The sequence below is a fragment of the Dendrobates tinctorius genome, unplaced genomic scaffold (assembly GCF_039654945.1).
Source record: "Dendrobates tinctorius isolate UK_male_01 unplaced genomic scaffold, ASM3965494v1 ptg000115l, whole genome shotgun sequence".
Classification (NCBI taxonomy): Eukaryota; Metazoa; Chordata; class Amphibia; order Anura; family Dendrobatidae; genus Dendrobates; species Dendrobates tinctorius.
Window position 1 is genome coordinate 15,223,935 of NW_027361783.1, and position 25,542 is coordinate 15,249,476.

Consider the following 25,542-nt stretch of genomic DNA (forward strand, 5'->3'; position numbering starts at 1 on the left):
GATTTCTGGTGTTGCATAATCTCATGATACTGTTGTTCTGGGGTTTCCCTGGTTACAGATTCATAATCCAGTTTTGGATTAGAAATCTGTGTCTGTGGTGAGTTGGGGTTGTCGGTGTGCCTTTAGTGAGGCTTCGGTGTTTTCCACCTCTCCTCAGTCACATGATGTTCCTGATTATTTGGCAGACTTTTATGATGTATTTAGTGAGAATGAGTCTGCGTCTCTGCCTCCTCATAGGAGTTATGACTGTGCAATTGAACTGAGCCCGGGGTGTAAATTTCCCAAGGGTCGGCTCTTCAATTTATCTGTACCCGAGCACGAGGCTATGCGATCCTATATTAAGGAGGCGTTGGAGAAGGGTCATATTAGACCATCCTCGTCACCCTTGGGTGCCGGGTTTTTTTTGTAGCCAAAAAGGATGGATCATTAAGACCTTGTATTGATTATCGTGCCCTCAACAAAATTACTGTTAAATATCAGTATCCGTTACCCCTGATTTCTGATCTATTCTCCAGAGTTAAAGGTTCTTGCTGGTTTGCCAAGCTTGACCTCAGGGGGGCGTATAATCTGATTCACATTAAGCATGGGGATGAATGGAAGACGGCGTTTAATACTCCAGAGGGACATTTTGAGTACCTGGTGATGCCTTTTGGGCTCACTAATGCCCCTTCTGTCTTCCAGTGCTTCATGAACGATATTTTCCGAGATTTTGTCGATAAATTTTTGATTATCTATCTGGATGATATTTTGATCTTCTCCAAGGATTGGGATTCTCATGTGGAACATATTCGGACTGTATTCCGGATCTTGAGGGAGAATTCCCTGTATGTCAAGGGATCTAAATGCCTTTTTGGAGAACAGAGGATTTCTTTTTTGGGATTTATTTTGTCCCCGTCAACTATTGAAATGGACCCGGCCAAGGTACAGGCCATTCACGATTAGGTTCAGCCCACTTCTTTGAAGGCCCTCCAGAAGTTTTTGGGTTTTGCTAATTTTTATCGGAAATTTATAGCAAAATTTTCTAGTATTGCCAAGCCATTGACTGATTTGACTAAAAAGGGTGCTGATGTGTTAAATTGATCTCCGGAGGCTGTTTTTTCCTTTCAGGAGTTGAAGCGAAGATTCACCTCTGCCCCGGTTTTGCGGCAACCTGATGTCTCACTTCCATTCCAGGTAGAGGTGGATGCTTCTGAGATTGGTGCAGGAGCTGTTTTGTCCCAAAAGGATCCTGTAACATCTAAAATGAATCCCTGTGCTTTCTTTTCCCAAAAGTTCTCTCCATCTGAACGTAACTATGATGTGGGGAATAGGGAACTGTTGGCCATGAAATGGGCATTTGAGGAGTGGAGACATTGGTTGGAGGGAGCTAAGCATCAAGTCGTGGTCCTCACTGACCACAAGAATTTGATTTACCTAGAGTCGGCTAAGCGCTTGAACCCTAGACAGGCTAGGTGGGCCTTGTTTTTTACACGTTTTGATTTTGTGGTTTCTTTTCTTCCTGGAACAAAGAATGTCAAGGCAGACGCCTTCTCTAGGAGCTTCCTTGCTGATTCTCCTGTGGTGACCAAGCCTGCTACCATCTTAGGCGAAGGGGTAGTTCTTTCTGCCATCTCGCCCGATTTGAGACGTGCTCTGGAAGAGTTCCAGGAGGACAAACCTGAGCGTTGTCCCAGTGGAAAGTTGTATGTTCCTGACCAGTGGAAGAAGAGAGTGATGTCTGAAGTTCATTGCTCTGCTTTGGCTAGTCATCCAGGTATTTTTGGTACTAGAGATCTGGTGAGTCGTTTTTTTTGGTGGCCCTCCTTGTCTCGTGATGTCAGGAATTTTGTGCAGTCCTGTGGGACTTGCTCCCGGTCTAAATCGTGTTCTCGCTCTAGTGGGTTGTTGATGCCTTTGCCTGTCCCCAAGAGGCCATGGACCCATATTTCAATGGATTTCATCTCTGATATGCCTGTCTCTCAGAGGATGACTGTTATTTGGGTGATTTGTGATAGGTTCTCTAAGATGGTTCATCTTGTACCACTCCCTAAGTTGCCGTCTTCCTCTGAGTTGGTGCCCCTGTTTTTACAACAGGTGGTTCGTTTGCACGGGATTCCTGAGAACATTGTATCTGACAGAGGAGTGCAGTTTGTGTCTAGATTTTGGAGAACTTTCTGTTCCAGGCTGGGAATTCAGTTGTCCTTCTCCTCTGCTTTTCACCCTCAGACCAATGGGCCGACAGAGAGAACAAACCAGACCTTGGAGTCATATTTGAGATGTTTTATTTCTGCTGATCAGGATGATTGGGTTTCATTTTTGCCCTTGGCCGAATTTGCTTTGAATAATAGAGCTAGTTCTGCCACTTTGATGTCACCTTTTTTTTGTAACTTTGGGTTTCATCCTCGATTTTGTTCAGGGCAGGTGGAGCCCTCTGCCTGCCCAGGTGTTGACACTGTGGTGGAGAGAATGCACCAGATCTGGGACCAAGTGGTGGATAAGTTATCTCTCTCCCAGGAGAAGGCCCAGCGGTTTTCCAACCGACATAGGACCATTGGTCCCCAGTTTAAGGTTGGTGATATGGTGTGGTTGTCATCAAAAAATATTGCTATGAAGGTGGCTTCTCCTAAGTTTAAGCCTAGATTTATTGGACCTTACAAGATTGTGGAGATTATTAATCCGGTCTCTTTTCGTTTGGCTCTTCCTGTCACATTTAAAATCCATAATGTGTTCCATAAATCTTTGTTGAAAAGGTTTGTTGAACCTGTTGTTCCGGGGGTGGCACCTCCAGACCCTGTATTGGTTGAAGGTAACATGGAGTATGAGGTAGAGAAAGTACTGGATTCCCGTCTGGCTAGATGGAGACTCCAGTATTTGGTTAAGTGGAAGGGTTATGGTCAGGAGGATAATTCCTGGGTCTCCGCCTCTGATATTCATGCCAAACGATTGGTGCGTGCCTTTCATCGGGCTCACCCTGATCGCCCTGGTGGCATAGTTGAGGGTTCGGTGACCCCTCCTCAAGGGGGAGGTACTGTTGTGAGTTCATTTTCCCCTTCATTACTGAGGCCCGAGGAACTCCCTCTTCTGGTAAAGAAAGGTAGTGAGCCTGATTGTCAAACACCTGAGGCTGATGATTGTGACTGGCTGAGTGGAGTTACGGACTGGATATAATGCTGCCGACGCCCTTCTGCCCTGCGGGTGATTTCTCTGTGGGATCCTTGGAGACCAGTCTGAATTCCTGCTCCTCCAAAGCTAAGTTTGCTGCTCGGCCTTTTGCTTTTGTGCTTTGACTTTGTTTTTGCTTTGTTTTTCTGGATTTCTGCCATTCCCTACTGGGTGTGCTGAATTCATTTAGCTCTGTCTTTTGAAAATACCTGAGTGCTGATTCAGTTTTTGAAGCCTAGCTGCTTCAGGGCCTTTTTCATATCAGCTGGTTGGCTTATGTCTTTGATAGGGTTTTGGCAGATTGCAGACAGCAGCCTTCCTGTCCTTTCCTATCTAGGTAGTTTTGGGGGCCCCGTCTTTGCTCAGTCTATCTTTCTGTCTGTGTTAGTATTTTCATCTTGCTTCACCGTCATTATATGTTGGGGGCTGCCTATTGCTTTGGGGTCTGCTCTGGGGCAGTTTAGATTTCCCCTTTCTTTCTTTAGGCCTATGTATTTCTCCGGCTGTGATCAAGGGGTCTAGGGCATTGTAGGAACCCCCCACGGCTACTGCTAGTTGTGTTGATAGGTTCAGGGGTCTGCAATCTGATAGTTGCCAACTTCTCTGGTTTTCTGGACTTAGCTTGTATTTCTGCTTGTGCTAGCCCCCACAACTTTAGCCAAATAACCCCCAGTTTTCAATGCGTAACTATTATTATAAAGTAAATTAAGGTTGACAAGCTTAAGTATTAAGAATTCATGTTGTTGGCATTGAAATGGGCACTGTTGGTGTGTTTACTATGCTCCACTCCCTGCCGACTTTGCTTCCCCATTGACTTGCATTGGGTTTCGTGTTTCAGTCGACCTCCGACTTTTCCCGACTCGACCCTAAAAAAAGGCAAAGTCGCTCATCCCTACTCAGGACTGCAGAACAGGAGAGGGACTTGGGTATTCTGGTTACAAGTAAGCTGAACACCAACACTCAAAGTCAGATGTCAGCAGCAAAAGCAAACAAGATTTTAGGATGTATAAAAATAGAGATAAAATCCCATGATCCCTATATATTATTAGCCCTTTATAAATCACTGGTGAGACCACATCTAGAATACGGGGTCCAGTTTTGGGTTTCACAATTTAAAAAGGATGTTCAGAAATTAGAAACTTCAATTTGAAATTCACAGACTGAGATTATCACATCCATGTTCAATGTGGAACATCACTGTAGTAGTACACCACAATCACATTAAGCCTTTTTTTACTTCTTTACTGCATTCTCTAAGATTCTATGAATACACAGCACAGGCATAAAATTGTGTTCCTTGATCGGCCCCAATCTTTTATGCTAGCTGTAATATCATCCTCAGATTGGCTGAGCTATAACATATAAACTGATTGCTGTAAGGCAGGGCATCATGGAAAAGTATTTTTTTTTGCCTTTCCTCATGAATCAAATCATAGTGTTTGAATTCGCATGAATCAAACTTAAAAATTTCAAATCAACCTCTATCCTTTGTGGATTGATCCACCTATCTTGTCTTCTAAGGACCCTATATGTTTTTATTACGTCCTGATACAAAAACTTATGGAATTCAAATACATATTATATAGTAATTTTCATGCCTGTAACTATGCTATGGTATAAGTCGAATTACACTTTTTTATATCTTATTTTAAAAGGTATAATCGGGGTCAAGGAGTGTTATTGTTATTTGATCACGATAGAAACATATGTGAAACGAATATGATTTATATCTATCTTATTAAGCACCCATATGACGAATAAATTCTTACAGTGACTCTAGGGTCACATATATTTTAAAAACTGATGAACTTTTTAGTAACAATGTGTTCTTATTGATCCCACTAGACTAAATCAACAGAAGATCAGTATGAATAATTATTGAGATGTTAGGCTAAACTAAATATTTTAGCAGTAAAAAAACTGATTAATACTTAAAAAAATACATTTATTAAAGCAATATACAGTAAGGACGTTTAACTGATGCTATAAATTGAAAGTATTTTCCTTATTGATTTGTTTTAGATTTTTTTCTGAAATGTTTTAATAAATGCTCAAAATGTATGTCATGTAAGGCTTGTAAATTTACTTGCTCTATTCCCTTATTTAGATACTAGATTATGGCCCGATACTATCGCATCTTGAGGATGCGATAGCATCACACCTCTTGCCATGTTAACCCTCAACACACACACACACGAGATTTCGCCAACCCCATTTTGGATCCCGACGTCCTCCACGCCGGCGACATGTTCTTGCGGCGACGCCATCTTGACTATCGCGGGATTTCGCCGATCCAAAATGGTGTCGCCGCAAGAACATGTTGCCGGCGTGGAGGACGTCTGGATCCAGGATGGCGCCGGCGGAAGAAGATGTCGGGGATCGTGGAACAGCGGCGATGACGGCGTGAGTATGAGAGACGGAGTGAGAGAAGGGGTCGTATGTGGGAGTGAAAGAGTGAGTGGAGATGGTGAAAGGTGAGAGGAGTGTGTGTTGAGGAGTGTGTGTGTTGAGGGTTAACATGGCAAGAGGTGTGATGCTATCGCATCCTCTTGCCATAACTGCGTCCAATATATAGTCCCCTACAGCATTTACAGTCACTTGTGGAATTTCAGCAACACTGATGTTTACTATAGGTCAGTGGAAAGTCAATTGTCTTGAAAATGAATTTTACCTTTTTAATTTTTGTGACAATAAAAACCTTTTAAACATTTGACATGACTGTTGATTGGTTAATTGAGAGACAGAGATACTTGTAGACAACAATGCTTAAGCTGGCCATACACGATACGTGATTGTCAACCGAACATTGCTTCCGTCAACACCCATCTAAGCCAACTTTTCTATATACAGGAGTGATAATTCTGCCAAGAATTTCTGTGTTCTGTATGAGAAAGGCTTTATGAAATATACAGTACCTGACAATAGCTTTGTTTTCCAAAAGATAATCTATCGACAGTAGGAAATCAGTTATAACCGATTAACATCTTCCCATCAGTTGTCCAGGTCTTCCATACACATTAGTCTCTTGGCGGAAGCCACTGATATCAGTAGGTTTGGATGAAAGTCTAATGGTGATGATTGCTTTATATAAATGCAGCAAAATGAGAACCAATTAACATGTAATATTGTCAGTTAGTACTTGTTTCAGATAGGAAATCTGCCCCTGTAAACAGATGTTATGAGAAAGTTGTGTGCAGCACTCTGAAATGTAACATGGGTTTTGCACAGCTGTTAACTTTTTAAGACATATAAACAGTTTTATAATGTACTTTTTAAGAGCAGATTTAAACAGTAATATCAAGTATTCAATCCTGTAATGACAGGTCACTGGGACAAATAACTGAATAAAAAAATTTAAAAATTACGGTATATTGATGTAAATCCAGAAACAGACCAATGGCAACTGTGAATGAATATTAACAATATATGATATACCAAAAAGACAAACACAATATTCCTTTGCTGGAGGCTGAAAGGTTTATCAAGGTCTAGAATTAGGAATGAGACCCTAAAATGAAAAAGGACTTAAGACGTAAATTACTGTCAAAAGTTCCCCTAGGAAAAAAGCTAAATAATTGTCAATAATCGCAAACAATAATTTAACTTCTACTTCAGTTATTTATTTTCTATTTATCAGTGTCAATAAATCATCATCAAATCTACATTTTCAGTAAAATATCCATAAAGAATAAAACAATAATCAATAATATTTGAGAATGTGATTTCTATTCATAAGTCAAAAAGTTAAATGTTTGAATTTCATTTAAACAGTGGGTAATAGTAAAAGAACCGATAATAAATCTATATAAACATTTACATTCTAGTTTCATGATACCTACAGTATATACTTGTGTATATACTGAAAACTCTCTTCTCGACCCTCTCCAATCCGGTTTCCGCTCTTTACACTCCACTGAAACTGCCCTCACTAAAGTCTCTAATGATCTGCTAACAGCTAAATCAAATGGTCATTACTCCATGCTAATTCTCTTGGATCTCTCTGCAGCATTCGACACTGTGGATCATCAGCTCCTCCTCACTATGCTCCGTTCCATTGGCCTCAAGGATACCGTTCTCTCCTGGTTCTCCTCCTATCTCTCCGACCGCTCCTTTACTGTATCTTTTACCGGTTCCTCCTCCTCTCACCTTCCCCTTACTGTTGGGGTCCCCCAAGGATCGGTTCTAGGCCCCCTCCTCTTCTCCTTGTACACTGCCCCTATTGGTCAAACAATCAGTAGATTTGGTTTCCAGTACCATCTCTATGCTGATGACACCCAATTATACGCTTCTTCTCCTGACATCACGCCAGCCTTTCTAGAAAACACCGGCGATTGTCTAAACGCTCTGTCTAACATCATGTCCTCACTATATCTGAAACTGAACCTGTCAAAGACTGAACTCCTGGTGTTTCCTCCCTCTACTAATGTACCTATACCCGACATTGCCATTTCTGTGTGTGGTTCCACTATTACTCCCCAGCAACAGGCCCGCTGTCTTGGGGTCATACTTGATTCCGAGCTTTCCTTTGCCCCCCACATTCGATCACTGGCTCGCTCTTGTCATCTGCACCTCAAAAACATTTCTAGAATTCGACCTTTTCTTACCTTTGACTCTGCAAAAACTCTTACTGTTTCTCTTATTCATTCTCGTCTCGACTATTGTAACTCTCTTCTAATCGGTCTCCCTCTTACCAAACTCTCCCCTCTCCAATCTGTCTTGAATGCTGCAGCCAGGATCATATTCCTCACCAATCGTTACACCGATGCCTCTACCTTGTGCCAGTCATTACACTGGCTACCCATCCACTCCAGGATTCAGTATAAACTTATTACCCTCACTCACAAAGCCCTCCATGGCTCAGCACCACCCTACATCTCCTCCCTTGTTTCAGTATACCACCCTACCCGCGCCCTCCGTTCTGCTGATGACCTGAGGTTAGCATCCTCAATAGTCAGAACCTCCCAATCTCGTCTCCAAGACTTTACACGTGCCGCGCCAATTCTTTGGAATGCACTTCCCAGGTCAATACGATTAGTCCCCAATCCCCACAATTTTAAGCGTGTCCTGAAAACGCATTTATTCAGACTGGCCTATCGCCTCAACACATTAACCTAACCTATCCCTGTGTGGCAGAGCCAAAAGTCTTACCATAACCAGGTTCCCCGCATCATTCTCCCACATGCTTTATGCATCCATTAGCCCTCTGTGTCCGTACTGTCACACACCTAACATTATGGCTGGTCCATACAATCAGGGCAACTGTTACCACCCACCTTTCGTGTCTACCTCTTTCCTCATAGACTGTAAGCTTGCGAGCAGGGCCCTCTTTCCTCTTGGTATTTGCTATAATCTACTGTATGTGATTATTGTTATGCTGTAATGTCTATTGTCTGTACAAATCCCCTCTGAAATGTAAAGTGCTGCGGAATATGTCGGCGCTATAAAAATAAAATTTATTATTATTATTATTATTATAAGTTGACCCAAGTATAAGCCGAGGCACCTAATTTTGCCATGAAAAACTGGGAAAACGTATTGACTCGAGTATAAGCCAGATATGCATTGCCCCAGCATCACCCATCCTGGTATGCATGGCCTCCTCATCCCTGTCCTTGTAAGCATGGCTCTTCATCCCTATCATGGTATGCATGGCTTCTTATCCCTGTCCTTGTCTGCGTGGCTCCTCATCCCTGTCCTGGTATGCATGGCTCCTCATCCCTATCCTTGTATGCATGATTCCTCATTCCTATCCTTGTATGCATGGCCCCCATGACAAAAGCATAAAAAACCTCCTACTTACCTTCCCTGGGTGCCCTTGCAGCATCTTGTTCCGGTGGCAGCAGCTCCCGCGACCGAGCAATCACATGTCCCAGCTCATTAAGATAATGAATATTCAGCTCTCTCCTTTGAGAGGGACACGTGAAAGCCTGACCAAGATGCGTTGAATGGGCTGGTTAAACGTAATGTGAACCCAGCCTTACTGATCAGATTAATTATTTTAATAGCTTGATAGATCTGGCGGTTATGAATGTGGCGATACCAAATATGTGAATTTTTTATTTCTTTAATTGTTTTACTTTGAATGGGGTGAAAGAGGGGTGTTTTGAACTTTTATATTATTTTTATTTTTTAAATATTTTTAAAAACTTTTTTTACTTTTTGCATGCTTTAGATTGCCTGTGTGTAGCAGAAATGCTCACTTGCTATGAGCGCTGAAAGCTGATTGGCACTCATAGCAATCCCGCAATGACAACCACAGGTGTCTCCTGTTAAATAAAAATGACAGACCACAAGGCTGAAACAGTATAACATCATATATTACATGTGGGTGCAGATGAAAAGAAAACCAACACAATCAGCCCATGGAAAATCAGTGTAGGACACACTGTAATCAATAAGAAGCAGCAAAAGGAAATCAGTGCATAGATGTCCAAGGTATGATAAAATCACAAATCTTTATTAGATAACACAGGTAGAAAAGCACAAACAAAGACAAACAAAGGGTGACACAAACAGAAGCAGAGCAAAGGGGTACACAGTGTCAAAAACCTCACTCTGACCCTTATCGTGAGTAAACACCTGGTGGTAAAGATAAATAAGTATCCAAGTATAAACACCCAATATATAACAGGCAGACCAGTGAAAAGCAGTAAGGGGTAAAATCCCCAGCTGGACAGCCATATAATCAGGGGTGAAGTTACAAAGACACAAAAGCAAGGTACATACCAGGAGGGGAGAGGGGAGAGACACTGAATCCAAAGCTCTGCTGACCCCGACGTACGTTTCGGAAATGATCTTCCTTCGTCAGGGGGCGTGTCAATAGGGTGTTAATTGCGGTTTAAATAGGGGAAGTAAAAACAAGCACCAATCATGAGGGGTGACGCTGACCAATCCCCCCACTTCCCCATCACTGCCTTAGCTGGCGCTGATCAGCACGGGGCCCCATGACGTCAGACGCCAGACCACAGGCAGACGGGGGCGGGACAGGAAGCGCGTCCACTCACACATGTACAGGAACAGGAAAGACGGCCGCGGCCATCTTGGATATGGGCAAAAGGCAGGAAATCTGCCAGAACTGTGAATAGTGAGCGTCCCTGAAAAGACCTTACAAGATAGAAGCGGGCTGAATAGCGCTACAACTAATGAAGTACCCTAATATAACAATGTAGTAATGCATCACCAATGATATACAAATTAATTAATATATAGGGGAGCGCAAATAGGGCATTAGCAAGAAATGTAAATGTAAACTAAGTGTATAAATTACACCTAGGCAGCAAGAATAATTGGTAAGATGAGAGGTAGAGCACATAATATTACAGAGTTAATAACAATAACCAGTGTTCAGTGCCCATACCTATCATATATAATCGAATACATGATTTTAAATACATAAAGCCGCACAAAAGCTGTATACGTGTCAATATATACATCAGTATACACATCCATAATATTGAGCCATAAAATACACCTATATATGGATACAGCAACATCATTAGTCCAGCATTCATAATAATGAGATGGAGAAAAAAAAAAAAATAAGGACTAGGGCACCACCATATTCTCCATGAAAATGTGCCATAAATTAAACTTGCACATAAATACAGAGACATTATTAAACCAACATTCATAGCATTGTGATGAAAAAAAGATGAGGCCTTGAAACCGCCAAATTCTCCATTCAAAATGTGCCATAGAGTAAACTGGCACATAAATACAGAGGCATTATTAGTCCAGCATTCATAGTATTGCGATGAGGGAAAAATGAGGCTTTGAAACCGCCATATTCTCCATACAACAATGGAGGAGTAGATGTATCTTCATCTTCCCAAGTAGGATATCCATCCAACCCAGCAAGGAAAGCCACAAGAAAACCATCAGACAGGTGCCTGCAATTAAAACTAAAATAAAAACAAATGTTAAAACCAAAAGACACAAAGAGTCACCCAACTGGCAGCAGCAGAAAAGGGGATAGAGAGGATAATCATAAAAATGGAGCAAATGACAGACACTCATTAAGACCCCTCAGATGAACCGTTTGCAACTTCCAGATCCACCTGGTTTCCAATTGACCCAGCCTTTTAGATAGGCCCCCACCTCTGATATCTATTCTCAGAGCCTCGATGCCACGCACTTTAAATAAAGATGCGTCACATTTATGATGATCTTTGAAGTGCTTGGGAGTAGTTCTCAGGGTGGAGTCATCCATGTGGTCCCGTGCCGCCTGGATCCCCAACACATGCTCCCGCACACGGACGTTTAGTTGGCGTGTTGTAAGGCCAACATAAATAAGATTACACGGACAAGTGGCGTAATAAATTACGTATCTTGTCGTGCATGTGATTCGTTGTTTAATGGTGAAAGTTTGATCACCATCCGAGTTGGTGAAATCATTGCATCGCAATATGTTGGGGCGGGCAACACAGTGACCACATGGAGAACAACCAGCCCTGAGAGTAAAGGAGTCCAGGAATGAGGGTCTAAAACCACCAGAATAGTGACTAGAGACCAAATGGTCTCTTAAATTTTTTGCCCGTCGAAATGCCAAAGACGGTTTTTCGGTGGTGAATTTATTAATGACTGGGTCAATCCGGAGTATAGGCCAGGCCCTTTGTAAAGCCGTCCGAACGGCATTAGATTTGGAGTTGTAAGTGGTAACGAACCTCACAACCTGCCGATCCCTAGACTCAGTACATGACCCCATTTTATACAGTAAATCTTGTCTAGAAGTATGTTTGGCACGATTAAAGGCTCGCTTCAATGATCTACGGCTGTATCCACGATCTAAGAAGCGTTGACGGAGCTCATTTGCACGATGGAAGAAAGTTTCATCCGTCGAACAAATACGACGTAATCGTAAAAATTGTCCAACTGGGACAGATTTAATAATATGTTCTGGATGAGATGACGTGGCGTGAAGTAAGGAGTTGGTAGCCGTAGTCTTTCTGAAGATGTCCATCTGTAAAAACCCGGCAGGGTCCCTCCTAATTGTAACATCTAGAAAATCCAAAGCCTCTGAACTATACGTAAATGTTAAATGGATGTTACGGTCATTGCTGTTCAAAGTGGTCATCAACCGCTCAAGGTCGACGGGCGTGCCCTGCCAGATGAAGAAGACATCATCAATGTACCTAGAAAAATAGGAAGGGGAAAGGGAAATTTGTGCTCACCAAAATAGTCCTGTAAGCCGGTCGTGCCTAGGGATCAAATGGCTGACCACCATGTGTTGCAAACATGAAGAGAGAAGGAAGATCCGGCACTGGAGACTTGATAAAATCCACAATAAGTTTTATTCACATAAATTCATGATAAAACCATAAAGGGGAAAAAAGGACCCCCACGCCTGACGCGTTTCGAACGCGTCAGGCGTGGGGGTCCTTTTTCCCCTTTATGGTTTTATCATGAATTTATGTGAATAAAACTTATTGTGGATTTTATCAAGTCTCCAGTGCCGGATCTTCCTTCTCTCATCATCAATGTACCTCGTCCAAAAGGGGACACGGCCCATTGACAAAACCTCATCTGACAGAAAGAGGTCCCTCTCCCACAGCCCCAGGAATAGGCCCGCATAGGAAGGCACGAAGGCCGCTCCCATTGCGGTACCCTGGAGCTGCAGGTAGAAGGACCCCTTGAACACAAAGAAATTGTGTGTGAGAGTGAACTCTAATAGCTCCAGCAGAAGGTCCCTTAGTCCTAATGATAGGCCAGATGTATTCAGGAAAAATCTCACGGCTCTCAATCCGTCAGTATGTTTGATGTTAGTATAAAGGGACTCTACATCTGCTACGTTGTACTTACTCCCTAAGATACATAAGAATGCTTCCGTACCACCCGGACGACCGATTGTATCTGGACGGGGCAATTTCCCGTGGATGACTCCACCCTGAGAACTATTCCCAAGCACTTCAAAGATCATCATAAATGTGACACATCTTTATTTAAAGTGCGTGGCATCGAGGCTCTGAGAATAGATATCAGAGGTGGGGGCCTATCTAAAAGGCTGGGTCAATTCGAAACCAGGTGGATCTGGAAGTTGCAAACGGTTCATCCGAGGGGTCTTAATGAGTGTCTGTCATTTGCTCCATTTTTATGATTATCCTCTCTATCCCCTTTTCTGCTGCTGCCAGTTGGGTGACTCTTTGTGTCTTTGGTTTTAACATTTGTTTTTATTTTAGTTTTAATTGCAGGCACCTGTCTGATGGTTTTCTTGTGGCTTTCCTTGCTGGGTTGGATGGATATCCTACTTGGGAAGATGAAGATACATCTACTCCTCCATTGTTGTATGGAGAATATGGCGGTTTCAAAGCCTCATTTTTCCCTCATCGCAATACTATGAATGCTGGACTAATAATGCCTCTGTATTTATGTGCCAGTTTACTCTATGGCACATTTTGAATGGAGAATTTGGCGGTTTCAAGGCCTCATCTTTTTTTCATCACAATGCTATGAATGTTGGTTTAATAATGTCTCTGTATTTATGTGCAAGTTTAAATGATGGCACATTTTCATGGAGAATATGGTGGTGCCCTAGTCCTTATTTTTTTTTTTTTCTCCATCTCATTATTATGAATGCTGGACTAATGATGTTGCTGTATCCATATATAGGTGTATTTTATGGCTCAATATTATGGATGTGTATACTGATGTATATATACAGCTTTTGTGCGGCTTTATGTATTTAAAATCATGTATTCGATTATATATGATAGGTATGGGCACTGAACACTGGTTATTGTTATTAACTCTGTAATATTATGTGCTCTGCCTCTCATCTTACCGATTATTCTTGCTGCCTAGGTGTAATTTATACACTTAGTTTACATTTCCATTTCTTGCTAATGCCCTATTTGCGCTCCCCTATATATTAATTAATTTGTATATCATTGGTGATGCATTACTACATTGTTATATTAGGGTACTTCATTAGTTGTAGCGCTATTCAGCCCGCTTCTATCTTGTAAGGTCTTTTCAGGGACGCTCACTATTCCCCTTCACAGTTCTGGCAGATTTCCTGCCTTTTGCCCATATCCAAGATGGCCGCGGCCGTCTTTCCTGTTCCTGTACATGTGTGGGTGGACGCGCTTCCTGTCCCGCCCCCGTCTGCCTGTGGTCTGGCGTCTGACGTCATGGGGCCCCATGCTGATCAGCGCCAGCTAAGGCAGTGATGGGGGATGTGGGGGGATTGGTCAGCGTCACCCCTCATGATTGGTACTTGTTTTTACTTCCCCTATTTAAACCGCAATTAACACCCTATTGACACGCCCCCTGACGAAGGAAGATCATTTCCGAAACGTACGTCGGGGTCAGCTGAGCTTTGGATTCAGTGTCTCTCCCCTCTCCCCTCCTGGTATGTACCTTGCTTTTGTGTCTTTGTAACTTCACCCCTGATTATATGGCTGTCCAGCTGGGGATTTTACCCCTTACAGCTTTTCACTGGTCTGCCTGTTATATATTGGGTGTTTATACTTGGATACTTATTTATCTTTACCACCAGGTGTTTACTCACGATAAGGGTCAGAGTGAGGTTTTTGACACTGTATACCCCTTTGCTCTGCTTCTGTTTGTGTCACCCTTTGTTTGTCATTGTTTGTGCTTTTCTACCTGTGTTATCTAATAAAGATTTGTGATTTTATCATACCTTGGACATCTATGCACTGATTTCCTTTTGCTGCTTCCACAGGTGTCTCCTGCAGAACCCAGGTTGTCAGGCCAACCCATCGGCAACCAGAACTCATGTGACACAGGCACCGATGGGGGGAATTAGTGACATGCTTCTGGTGCGATCACATTAAGTGCTGCTGTCAGAGACTGTCAGTGGAATTTAAAGGATTAACACCAATGGGTGGATCACGATTCCACCAGCAGCTTTTAGGGGCACATGTCTGCTGTTCAAAACAGCTGACATGTCCTGGGAAAGAAGTGGCCTGAGTGCCAGAGCCCACATTAAAGGGAGGGACACGACATGCACAGCGTGTCGTGAAGGGGTTAAGCTGGAATTTAGAGCATTGGCTTCCTGCTGATTAAAAGCTGCTCATCATACAGAATATGTGCACAAAAAAGAGGAATCTTTACTTTAATAGAAACTTACTTTATGAAATGTTCTAAAATAGGCAGCTTTTTCATCTGGAAACTTTTCTAGCCTTCTCGGTCCTTTACTTGATGCCTTCTTAAACACTAGCCAGCAGCGCCTATAAATCTGAGAATAAAAGTATAAAATCAATAAATTCTGACTTAACATATAATAGTGTAAAACCAGCTTAGCAGAACATATGGACACTTCAATAGGATAAATAAAACAGTTCTAAAATAATGTCTGCTTTATTATAAGATTATTTAGAATGATAGCACATATTCACTGAGATATGACCTTATCATGATTACATTCATAGAGAGATAAGCAATTTGATGTGAATTTTATGAAATTCTCAGGTCCTGGTGATTTCAAACAATTTTCTATTCAATTCCTGCTTCCATTTTATACATTGCAGAGATTGTGTTAGACATAGAAGACTTACATGATCTTAAGAGCCTGTTACACATAGCAATATCGCTAGCAGTATCGCTGTAACGTCACTGGTTTTGTGACCTAGCAGCGATATTGATAGCGATATCGCTACATGTGATACTTACCTCCGACCGGCTCCCCCGCTGGCTATCGCTGATCGCGCGAGAACATCCTGGACCATTTCTCGTCGGCCACTTTCTGCTGGGCTTCCTGTGGCGCTGACGAGCGATGCATGGACGCAGGCGGGAGGACGTCAGGATCGCCACGTCTGACAGGTAAGTAGTGACCCCCGACCGCTGCTATGTCGCTGGTGAGATCTGCCTGTGTGGCAGCTCACTAGCAACCGCTTAGTGTTGCACCAGCGATCCATATCGTTGTTGGGATTGCTGGTGCATCGCTAAGTGTAACGGTACCCTTAGATGTGACTGCCTGAGCTTTCCCATAGAACCTTGCAGGAATCACATTGTATAGTGCAGCCAATCAGGAGGCATTAGCAGAGCTTGTACAAATGCCAAGGTATGGAATGCAGCAGCAATTTCAGGGTTAGAAATTTGGATAATGTGCGGATGTCACAGCTCAGAAAAGAAAGCTCTGAAACAATGGGCAAATATTCTAGGCAATAATATGTTGTATAACTGCAGCACATAGAAAATAAGAGTATTGTGCAGCAAGGTGGCTCAGTGGTTAGAACTGTTGCTTTGCAGCACTGGGGTCCTGGGTTTAAATTCCACCATGGACAACATCTGCAAGGAGTTTGTATGTTCTCTCTGTTTTTTTGTGGGTTTCCTCCGGGTACTCCGGTTTCCTCCTATACTTCAAAGACATGCTCATAGGTAAATTAGATTGTGAACCACAATAAAGAACGCAATAAAGATGACTGTAAAGAGCTATGAAATTAATAGTACTATATAAGGCCCCCTTCACTGTGCTTTTTTCAGGGATACCACAAATACCCATTTTAACCTATGCTGCTATACACATGTCCTTGTTTTTACATGGATCGTGTGTCCATGCAAAACACACTGGGACATGTGCATTTTTTTCTGGAAGCCCGGATGACAAGTGCCAATACAAGTCTGAGAGTCAGTTAAAAACATGTACAACACATGGATGGCATCCGCATGCCATCCATGTGCTGTACGTGCTTAACATGGCAAAGTATAGGAGAAGCTTTGTAATTTCATTCTTTCTTTATCCAAACTGGAAAAATATAGATGGCACACTGATTCAAAACACTGATGACACCAATGCTGCTTTTTCCAGTACTGGTTTTAAACAGACATGTTAAGGGGGCCTAAGTAGTAGTAAGTAAGTGCAAGTAGCAGTGCCAAATGAAGTGTGATTGATTAGTAATTTGGTGCATTGTGCTGTCCTGATGCATTTGAATTACAATTACACATTTGCATTTTCTTTTTTTTAATTCACTAGTCAGCAGATGCAAAATAGCACAATTGCTTTTACAGAAAAATAATCTGAAATCAGTGTCGGATGGTGTACTTGCTTTTTACAAGGTAATGTACTGAGTTTTTACATTTCTTGCATAGTTGTTTTTTGTGAAGGGGGATTATTGTTTTTTTCTTTTAACGCCAAAAAGTTCCCTAAAACACACATATGTAACTGCAACTTGCTTAACTCATAAAGTATGCATGTGTTGCAAACATTTTTTTGCATGCCTGTTTTACTAATCCATTTTTACATCTGCCAAAACAAATACAGTACCCTCTTGCACGTGCTGGATTTTTGGTCATGTTACATGTAACTATCCAGCATTTCCTTTTTGTTATTTTCTGGAAAGGGATTGAATTTTGTGAAAATAGTGAAAGAGAAATGAAGCCAATTAACTGCATGCCTGATTTTGCACACAAGTTTTTCTAGTCCAATTTAATATCCATACATGCCATATCTATACTGCAGTCTGCTGTCAAAAATCATTAAGGGATTTGTGACAGCTCTGGGTCTGCTGAAATGTAAATGTTTTTTTTTTTCCTTTTGGTCCAACAAGAGTTAATGTCAGTCTCTTGCTGGCATTCTTTTAGGCTGGTCAGCTGATGTTGGTTGGTAACCACTCCCACCTCCCTTTAAATAGTCACATGATCAATCAGCTGATTGGTTATAGATTTTTTTTCGTTCTCTGCAGACCAGCTTGGTGTGAGGAGATCACCTGTGACGGTGTTGTTGCTGCTTTGGGAGTTTTGGTATCCTGGTGCCATTTACTCTGATGTTGTGAAGCTGAGCAGCAGAGCCTAAGCTGAGTGGTTTCCTTTTTGTTTGTCCCCTGTTTATCATTTTAACAAAGACATCAACAGACTGGAGCGAGTTCAGAGAAGAACGACCAGAATGGTGACCAGTCTGCAAACCATGTCCTATGAGGAAAGGTTAAAGAATTTGGGAATGTTTATCTGGCAAAAAAGAAGACTGAGAGGAGACTTAATAGTTGTCAAATATCTCAAGGGCTGTCACATTGTAGAAGGCTCACCTTTATTCTCATTTGCACGAGGAAAGACTAGAAGCAATGGGATGAAACTGAATGGGAGGAGACACAGAATAGATATTAGCAAAAACTTTTTGACAGTTTGGGTGATCAATGAGTGGAACAGGCTGCCACGAGAGGTGATGATTTAATGGAAGTCTTCAAACAGAGGCAGGACAGACATCTCTCTGGGATGATTTAGTGAATCCTGCTTTGAGCAGGGGGTTGGACCAGATGACCGAGGAGGTCCCTTCCAACTCCACCATTCTATGATTTTATCATTCTTCCCATATGTGTTACATTCTGCAGTGGTGAGGTTAGAGTGTTGGCCAGTGCATTACTCAGGGTACATAGGGGTGATCAGTCACGGACTAGGCACATAATGGCAGCAGGGGAAAGGACATGCATAGAGCATTGGGGAAGCTTAGGGACAGGTGGGGATGGGACACCTGACACCAACCTGTGCCTGTCCCTAATCTTCCCTAATGCTCTACGCATGTCCTTTCCCCTGCTGCCATTATGTGCCTAGTCCCTGACTGGTCACCCCTGAATAATGCACTGGCCAACACTCTAACTTCACCACTGCAGATTGTAGCCCACATGGGAAGAATGATAAATGATACTGTTAGGGTCTTCCTCTTTTTCCATCCTGTCTTATTTGTATGCTGTTGTCCTCCGGACTTACCTGTGTCCGGGCGTGACACCTGCTGCCACATTTTTCTTTTTGCACATTTATCTACTTAATTTTCCTATCATGTCCTTTTTGGCAAGGACTGATTAATTGGGGTTGAAACATTGTCAGCTAGCCAACAGTAGCAAAGGAACCATCCACCCAGGAAATACTACCAAGGGAAGGACACAATTGGTATCTTTTGCTTTCTTTAAAGGTAATTTGTCAGCAAGATTTTGCCACATAATCTGAAGACAGCAGGAGATAGATGCTGAAACACAGAATTCAGAGATGTGTCACTTGTCAAAGTGTCTGCTTTTGTTTACATGTGAAGGATTTATCACTAAGAGATTAACATTGCCAGACATTTCCTGCAACTAACCACCTCACTGTCTATGAACTTGTACATGGAAAGCCTGGTGTAGGCGGGACTAGCCTTCTCAGCTCTGCATCATCATAAATCTAAAAGATCTGATTGTGTCAAAATGGCTGCACTCCGTAATCTAAGTAATATATTGTTGGATGCAGATTCGTTTTGCCTACATCATGCTGCTCTCAGATGAAGCAGCAACAACCTGCTCTCAGATTCCCTGTAAGCATATTAGTGGTGAGAATGCCAGGGCTCTTATGGAATATATGCCACATCACTCATTTCAGTCATTGCATGATGTAGGATGATGTCACCTGTAACAGTGAAAACGTCTGAGTAAGTGTTCTGCACTTAACACTCTGCCCGATAACAAATGCCTTAGAGGGAAAGTTTTTGGAATGTTTTTTAATAATAAAAAAGTTTGAAAAGTCATTACACTGTGTTATTAAATAAGCTGTTGGCTATTACTGAATTGGGTCACTTTGACATTACTAAGGCTGTATTAGAATTAAAGATATTGAAAGGGCTTGGACATAGCCCTAGAGGTTGTTAGAGAGTTAGACACATATACACATATTTTCAGGGTAACTGGAGTACCTGGAATTCTTGGGAAAATTATTTTCCACAAACTATTTTTTTCAAAAATGTGTCAAACCTAGCAAACCTAAATTTCAAAAGTATCGAGCATTGTTTTAAGCGTTGTCCTTTTCTGTCACTAGATGTTATCATTTTTTCTACTTGCCTCCTGTAATCCATAATGTACTTTGGCAATAATGAAAGGAATTCAATAAATAATGGTACAAGTGTTTTAGTGACATACAGTGGGGAAAAAAAGTATTTAGTCAGTCAGCAATAGTGCAAGTTCCACCACTTAAAAAGATGAGAGGTGTCTGTAATTTACATTATAGGTAGACCTCAACTATGGGAGACAAACTGAGAAAAAAAATATCCAGAAAATCACATTGTCTTGTTTTTTTTTTCATTTTATTTGCATATTATGGTGGAAAATAAGTATTTGGTCAGAAACAAGCAATCAAGATTTCTGGCTCTCACAGACCTGTAACTTCTTCTTTAAGAGTCTCCTCTTTCCTCCACTCATTACCTGTAGTAATGGCACCTGTTTAAACTTGTTATCAGTATAAAAAGACACCTGTGCACACCCTCAAACAGTCTGACTCCAAACTCCACTATGGTGAAGACCAAAGAGCTGTCAAAGGACACCAGAAACAAAATTGTAGCCCTGCACCAGGCTGGGAAGACTGAATCTGCAATAGCCAACCAGCTTGGAGTGAAGAAATCAACTGTGGGAGCAATAATTAGAAAATGGAAGACATACAAGACCACTGATAATCTCCCTCGATCTGGTGCTCCACGCAAAATCCCACCCCGTGGGGTCAGAATGATCACAAGAACGGTGAGCAAAAATCCCAGAACCACGCGGGGGGACCTAGTGAATGAACTGCAGAGAGCTGGGACCAATGTAACAAGGCCTACCATAAGTAACACACTACGCCACCATGGACTCAGATCCTGCAGTGCCAGACTTGTCCCACTGCTTAAGCCTGTACATGTCCGGGCCCGTCTGAAGTTTGCTAGAGAGCATTTGGATGATCCAGAGGAGTTTTGGGAGAATGTCCTATGGTCTGATGAAACCAAACTGGAACTGTTTGGTAGAAACACAACTTGTCGTGTTTGGAGGAAAAAGAATACTGAGTTGCATCCATCAAACACCATACCTACTGTAAAGCATGGTGGTGGAAACATCATGCTTTGGGGCTGTTTCTCTGCAAAGGGGCCAGGACGACTGATCCGGGTACATGAAAGAATGAATGGGGCCATGTATCGTGAGATTTTGAGTGCAAACCTCCTTCCATCAGCAAGGGCATTGAATATGAAACGTGGCTGGGTCTTTCAACATGACAATGATCCAAAGCACACCGCCAGGGCAACGAAGGAGTGGCTTCGTAAGAAGCATTTCAAGGTCCTGGAGTGGCCTAGCCAGTCTCCAGATCTCAACCCTATAGAAAACCTTTGGAGGGAGTTGAAAGTCCGTGTTGCCAAGCGAAAAGCCAAAAACATCACTGCTCTAGAGGAGATCTGCATGGAGGAATGGGCCAACATACCAACAACAGTGTGTGGCAACCTTGTGAAGACTTACAGAAAACATTTGACCTCTGTCATTGCCAACAAAAGATATATCACAAAGTATTGAGATGAAATTTTGTTTCTGACCAAATACTTATTTTCCACCATAATATGCAAATAAAATGAAAAAAAACCAGACAATGTGATTTTCTGGATTTTTTTTTCTCAGTTTGTCTCCCATAGTTGAGGTCTACCTATGATGTAAATTACAGACGCCTCTCATCTTTTTAAGTGGTGGAACTTGCACTATTGCTGACTGACTAAATACTTTTTTTCCCCACTGTACATGATATAATAACGATAATAAATATTTTTCTTATACCTGAAGGTTGTTTTTTGTAGCAAAAAGATTTTTTATTAATCTTGGTACTTTTGTTCTTTCTCAAAAAATCCATTTACTCTTTTTTTAAATTATAATATTGCTAAAAATTCTTAGAGCATAAATATTCTGACCATATTCCAAATTATAGTTTTAGCTATCACTATTTTGTCTACTCCACACAGTAATCATTTTTCATTATTCCCATTTTTTTTCTTTCCAACACTGTTGAATATAAATTTAACATCTGAGCAAATCCCTTTGGAGAAAAAACATAGCGGGCTAGCAAATCCTGCGTTTCATGGACTCTTCAAAGCCTTATGGACAAGAAACAACTGTGAACAGGATTTAGATCTCTCACAAGCTATGCACGAGAAGAAAAACAAGATGGGGTTTCCAACTGGAAAAAAAAAATCCATTTTGATTACCCAAATATCTAAAGAATGGAAAATGAGAGAAGCTTCCATGGGAGTAAAGGTTTAGTTTTGGTGATTTGTGAAAAAAAATAAAAAAATTTTAAATTCACCAAACCTGGCAAATTCAAGTTATTGAAACCAATAATGACTGAAAAAATCTCCATGGAGGCAACAATAAGATCAATTTGTAGAGGCACTGACTTAAAGTCATTTGTTTTTTATTTCTGACAGTTAAGCTGGTAAAAACTAAAATTTTCCTAAAATGTAGATTTCAGATTTTTTTATGCACTGCTCAGATAAGGCGATTATTTTTTCCTTTGATTGGAAGTGACTTGACTTTGCTGTATTTAGCAGAGGTTATTTGTCAGAGTTTTCACCTTTAAAAACCTCAATATGTGTTGAGTAAAAGCTTTAATTTTTGGTTCATGGCATTATTTACAGTATTATTGTTGGGCCATGTGACTTATGATTTCAGATGGTCTTTATATTTGAATTGTATAGTAAAATTTCTACATATGTCCCTGTTTACATTTCATTGAATTTGGTTATGGACTCCAATTTGTCACAAAACAAATTCAGAACAATATGGCATGCTTGAAAAACACTAGTCAGACTGCAATCCACATCACAAGAACTGTGCGGCCACAAATAGACACCTATGGTGTAGACATGTCGTGACACACTATCAATCATTTTTTTATAAGACTTAGTTATCTCACGCTACACAATTGAGATATGTTGAGCCAAGCGAAAAAGTGATGAAGAACACATCTGTACATGTATCCTAAAATTACATTATATTTTAAAATTAGTTTTCATGAAGTCATTTACCACTGGGACACTACATATATTTTTTAAACGTGTTTAATTTAACAAGGGAACTAAAAATGCATACTGCAAATCTTAGTTTGGTATCAAAAATTCAGGACCTTGGAGAGCAACAAATGCAAACATTGTTAGACACCTAAAAAGGTATTATTATTTTGCAATAAAAAGTTAAACAAATCTGCCAAAATACTTTTTCTATGAATTATGCATGTTTGCAGTGATTCAGCTGGAAATTTTAAGCATTTACTTACTGTTGATAAACATAATTTCTGATCATGTGATGGTAAGAAGATACAGTGCTATAACTGAAAGGGAGTTTGTCAACATTTTTGACTCTGCAAAACCACTGGTAGAACTAATTATCAGACCTACATACTTTTTGCGTATGATTTTGTGTATTATGAATATTACTGTAAAGGAGTAATATTAATACAGAGGGTGCTTTTTGTTGGTGCAGTTCCAAATGCTCATGGACTCTCTGGTATCTATAGTATGCACTTCTCAACACTTTCTCTCTGCTTTTGAGTGACAGGTGTGGCATCAGTCTAGAAGTGCAGTACTGTCATCCCTCATGAGCAGAAAGGATGGGTTGTTCAGTACTTACTGCACCACTCCAGTTTATTTTTTATTGGAGTGGTGCAACCAATCTAAGCTCCCTGCCTTTAATGTTATATTTTCAAGCTGCAGTCTTCATCTTTTATTGGTGCTGTTCCAGTTGGTCTTCTGCAAGTTATGACCTGCTGGATTGCTCCAGTGTTTGTTGAGTGATCCAGAAGTCTCAACTCAATGTAAGGCAATGGGAGCCAGAACAAGGCCAGAACAAGTCTCTCATAGACTTACATTGAAAGCACGTAACCATTACCTTGTGGGAGGAGCTGGTCACTGCTTTTTTCCAGCATGAAGCACTCACACGTTGATCTTATTGTTGCGTTTATTAGAGTTTTTTGGTACGGGGCAGTGGAACTACTAGCCCTGGGTTGGGATCTTGTGGACTGGGGACAATGTATTTTGACTATCTACCTAGAGTTGTTGTAAGACTATGGAGGTAAGGAATAAAAAATAGCTGCACCGTTAACCTGCCTAGGCGATTATTATTACAACCCACAACTTCAGATCTTCACACCTCGGGTTTCTGGTCAGTCACAAGATGAAGCACGAGACGATAATAACAGATGAAGGTGGTGCCTGGTAAGCATAACGCTTAGGTCAGGGAAATTAGATTAGTTATACAACTAAAGCGGTTAAACAAAAATAAAAAACTGCTGGAGTAGTTCTTTAACATTGTGTACCTCCTTCACCAAATTTGCAAGAGTGACATGATAGATTAAATATTCTCTTTCATGGCCATGCTGATATTAAAACTATTCATGAACCTATACTTAAACTGCTATTTGACTTACCACTTGGTGGTAGTGGGGATCTCACCGGATCTCACCGCAGGTTTTATTACAGCAGAATGAGGGCTTCGTTGGAATAGACGTTAGCTGAGTATAGCTATGTTCATTATTTTTAAATAGAAAAGCAAAACTCTGTTTTGTTTTATTTCTAATAAAATACTCTGGCTGTGTCTTTATTTACCATGTAACTACAGGATTAATAATGGATAGGTGTCTTATAGATGCTTCTTCATTACTAAGCCATGGGCTTGATGTCACCTGACAATGCAAAGGTGACATCAACCCCACAAATATGAACCCCACTTGCCACCACTACAGGGCAAGTGGGAAGAGCTGGGCAAAGAACCAGAATTTTTGCATCTAATAGATGTGTCTTTTCTGGGCAGCTGTGGGCTGCTATTTTTAGGCTGGGGGTAAATATCCATGTCCCCTTATCAGCCTGAGAATACCAGCCCCCAGCTGTCTGCTTTAACAAGGTTGGATGTCAAAATGGGGAGGACCATTATTTACTTAAATAATTTAAAAAAACAGTGTAGGGTCACCTCTGTTCTTGATAGCCATCCTTTCTGAAGCTGACAGCTAAGGGTTTCAGCCCCCAACTGTGAGTTTTGCCTGGTTGGTTATAGAAAATACAGGTGAACCCACGCCATTTTTTTATTTATATTTATTTATTTATAGCGCAGTCAGTGGCTGATGAATACCCCATCAGCTGCTCCTGCTGTCACTGTTATTAGCAGCAGCAGGTGTCAGATGATGGGAGTAATAGTCCCATCAGCCGCCGCCGCCTGCTGTTCCTTTTATCACTGTAACTGTCATCATTCTCCCCTGCTCACACTGATCACCAGCAGAGCAGGAGAGAATGATGAGAGCCACGTTCAGCACCCGGCTCTGGGGAATAGCGCTTACTGTAATGCTTCTTCCCCAGTGCCGATGCATGTCACATGGATGACATCCATGTGTGTTATGCGTGTGCACATGTGCGGGACGTTTTGTGGCCAGTGCTGACATTAAAAAAGGACATGTCAGCGTGTTTTGCCCACGAACACACGGTCCATGGAAACATACTGACGTGCACAGACCTAGTCCCTTGAATAGGGAAATAGCAATCCATTCTTCTCGAGTCTCTGTATGGCTAAGTAATACTGTACAGCCATACATGGGGTATTGTCACGTTCATTAGAAATTGTGGGACAAATTTTGGTGCCATTTTTACCCACTTTTTGTGTGAAAATGTAAAATCTTTGCTTAAAACAACATTTTGGTGGCAAAATGTAGTTATTT

At 41.4% G+C, this 25,542-nt stretch overlaps 1 protein-coding gene across 1 annotated transcript in view; it reads right to left on the reverse strand.

Moving 5' to 3' along the window:
- DOK6 (docking protein 6) overlaps positions 1–25,542 on the reverse strand; it is an 800,529-nt gene that overhangs the window by 481,326 nt on the left and 293,661 nt on the right. Inside the window, 1 exon segment of the mRNA XM_073590016.1 lies at positions 15,230–15,337. Coding sequence (XP_073446117.1) covers positions 15,230–15,337 — 108 coding nt within the window.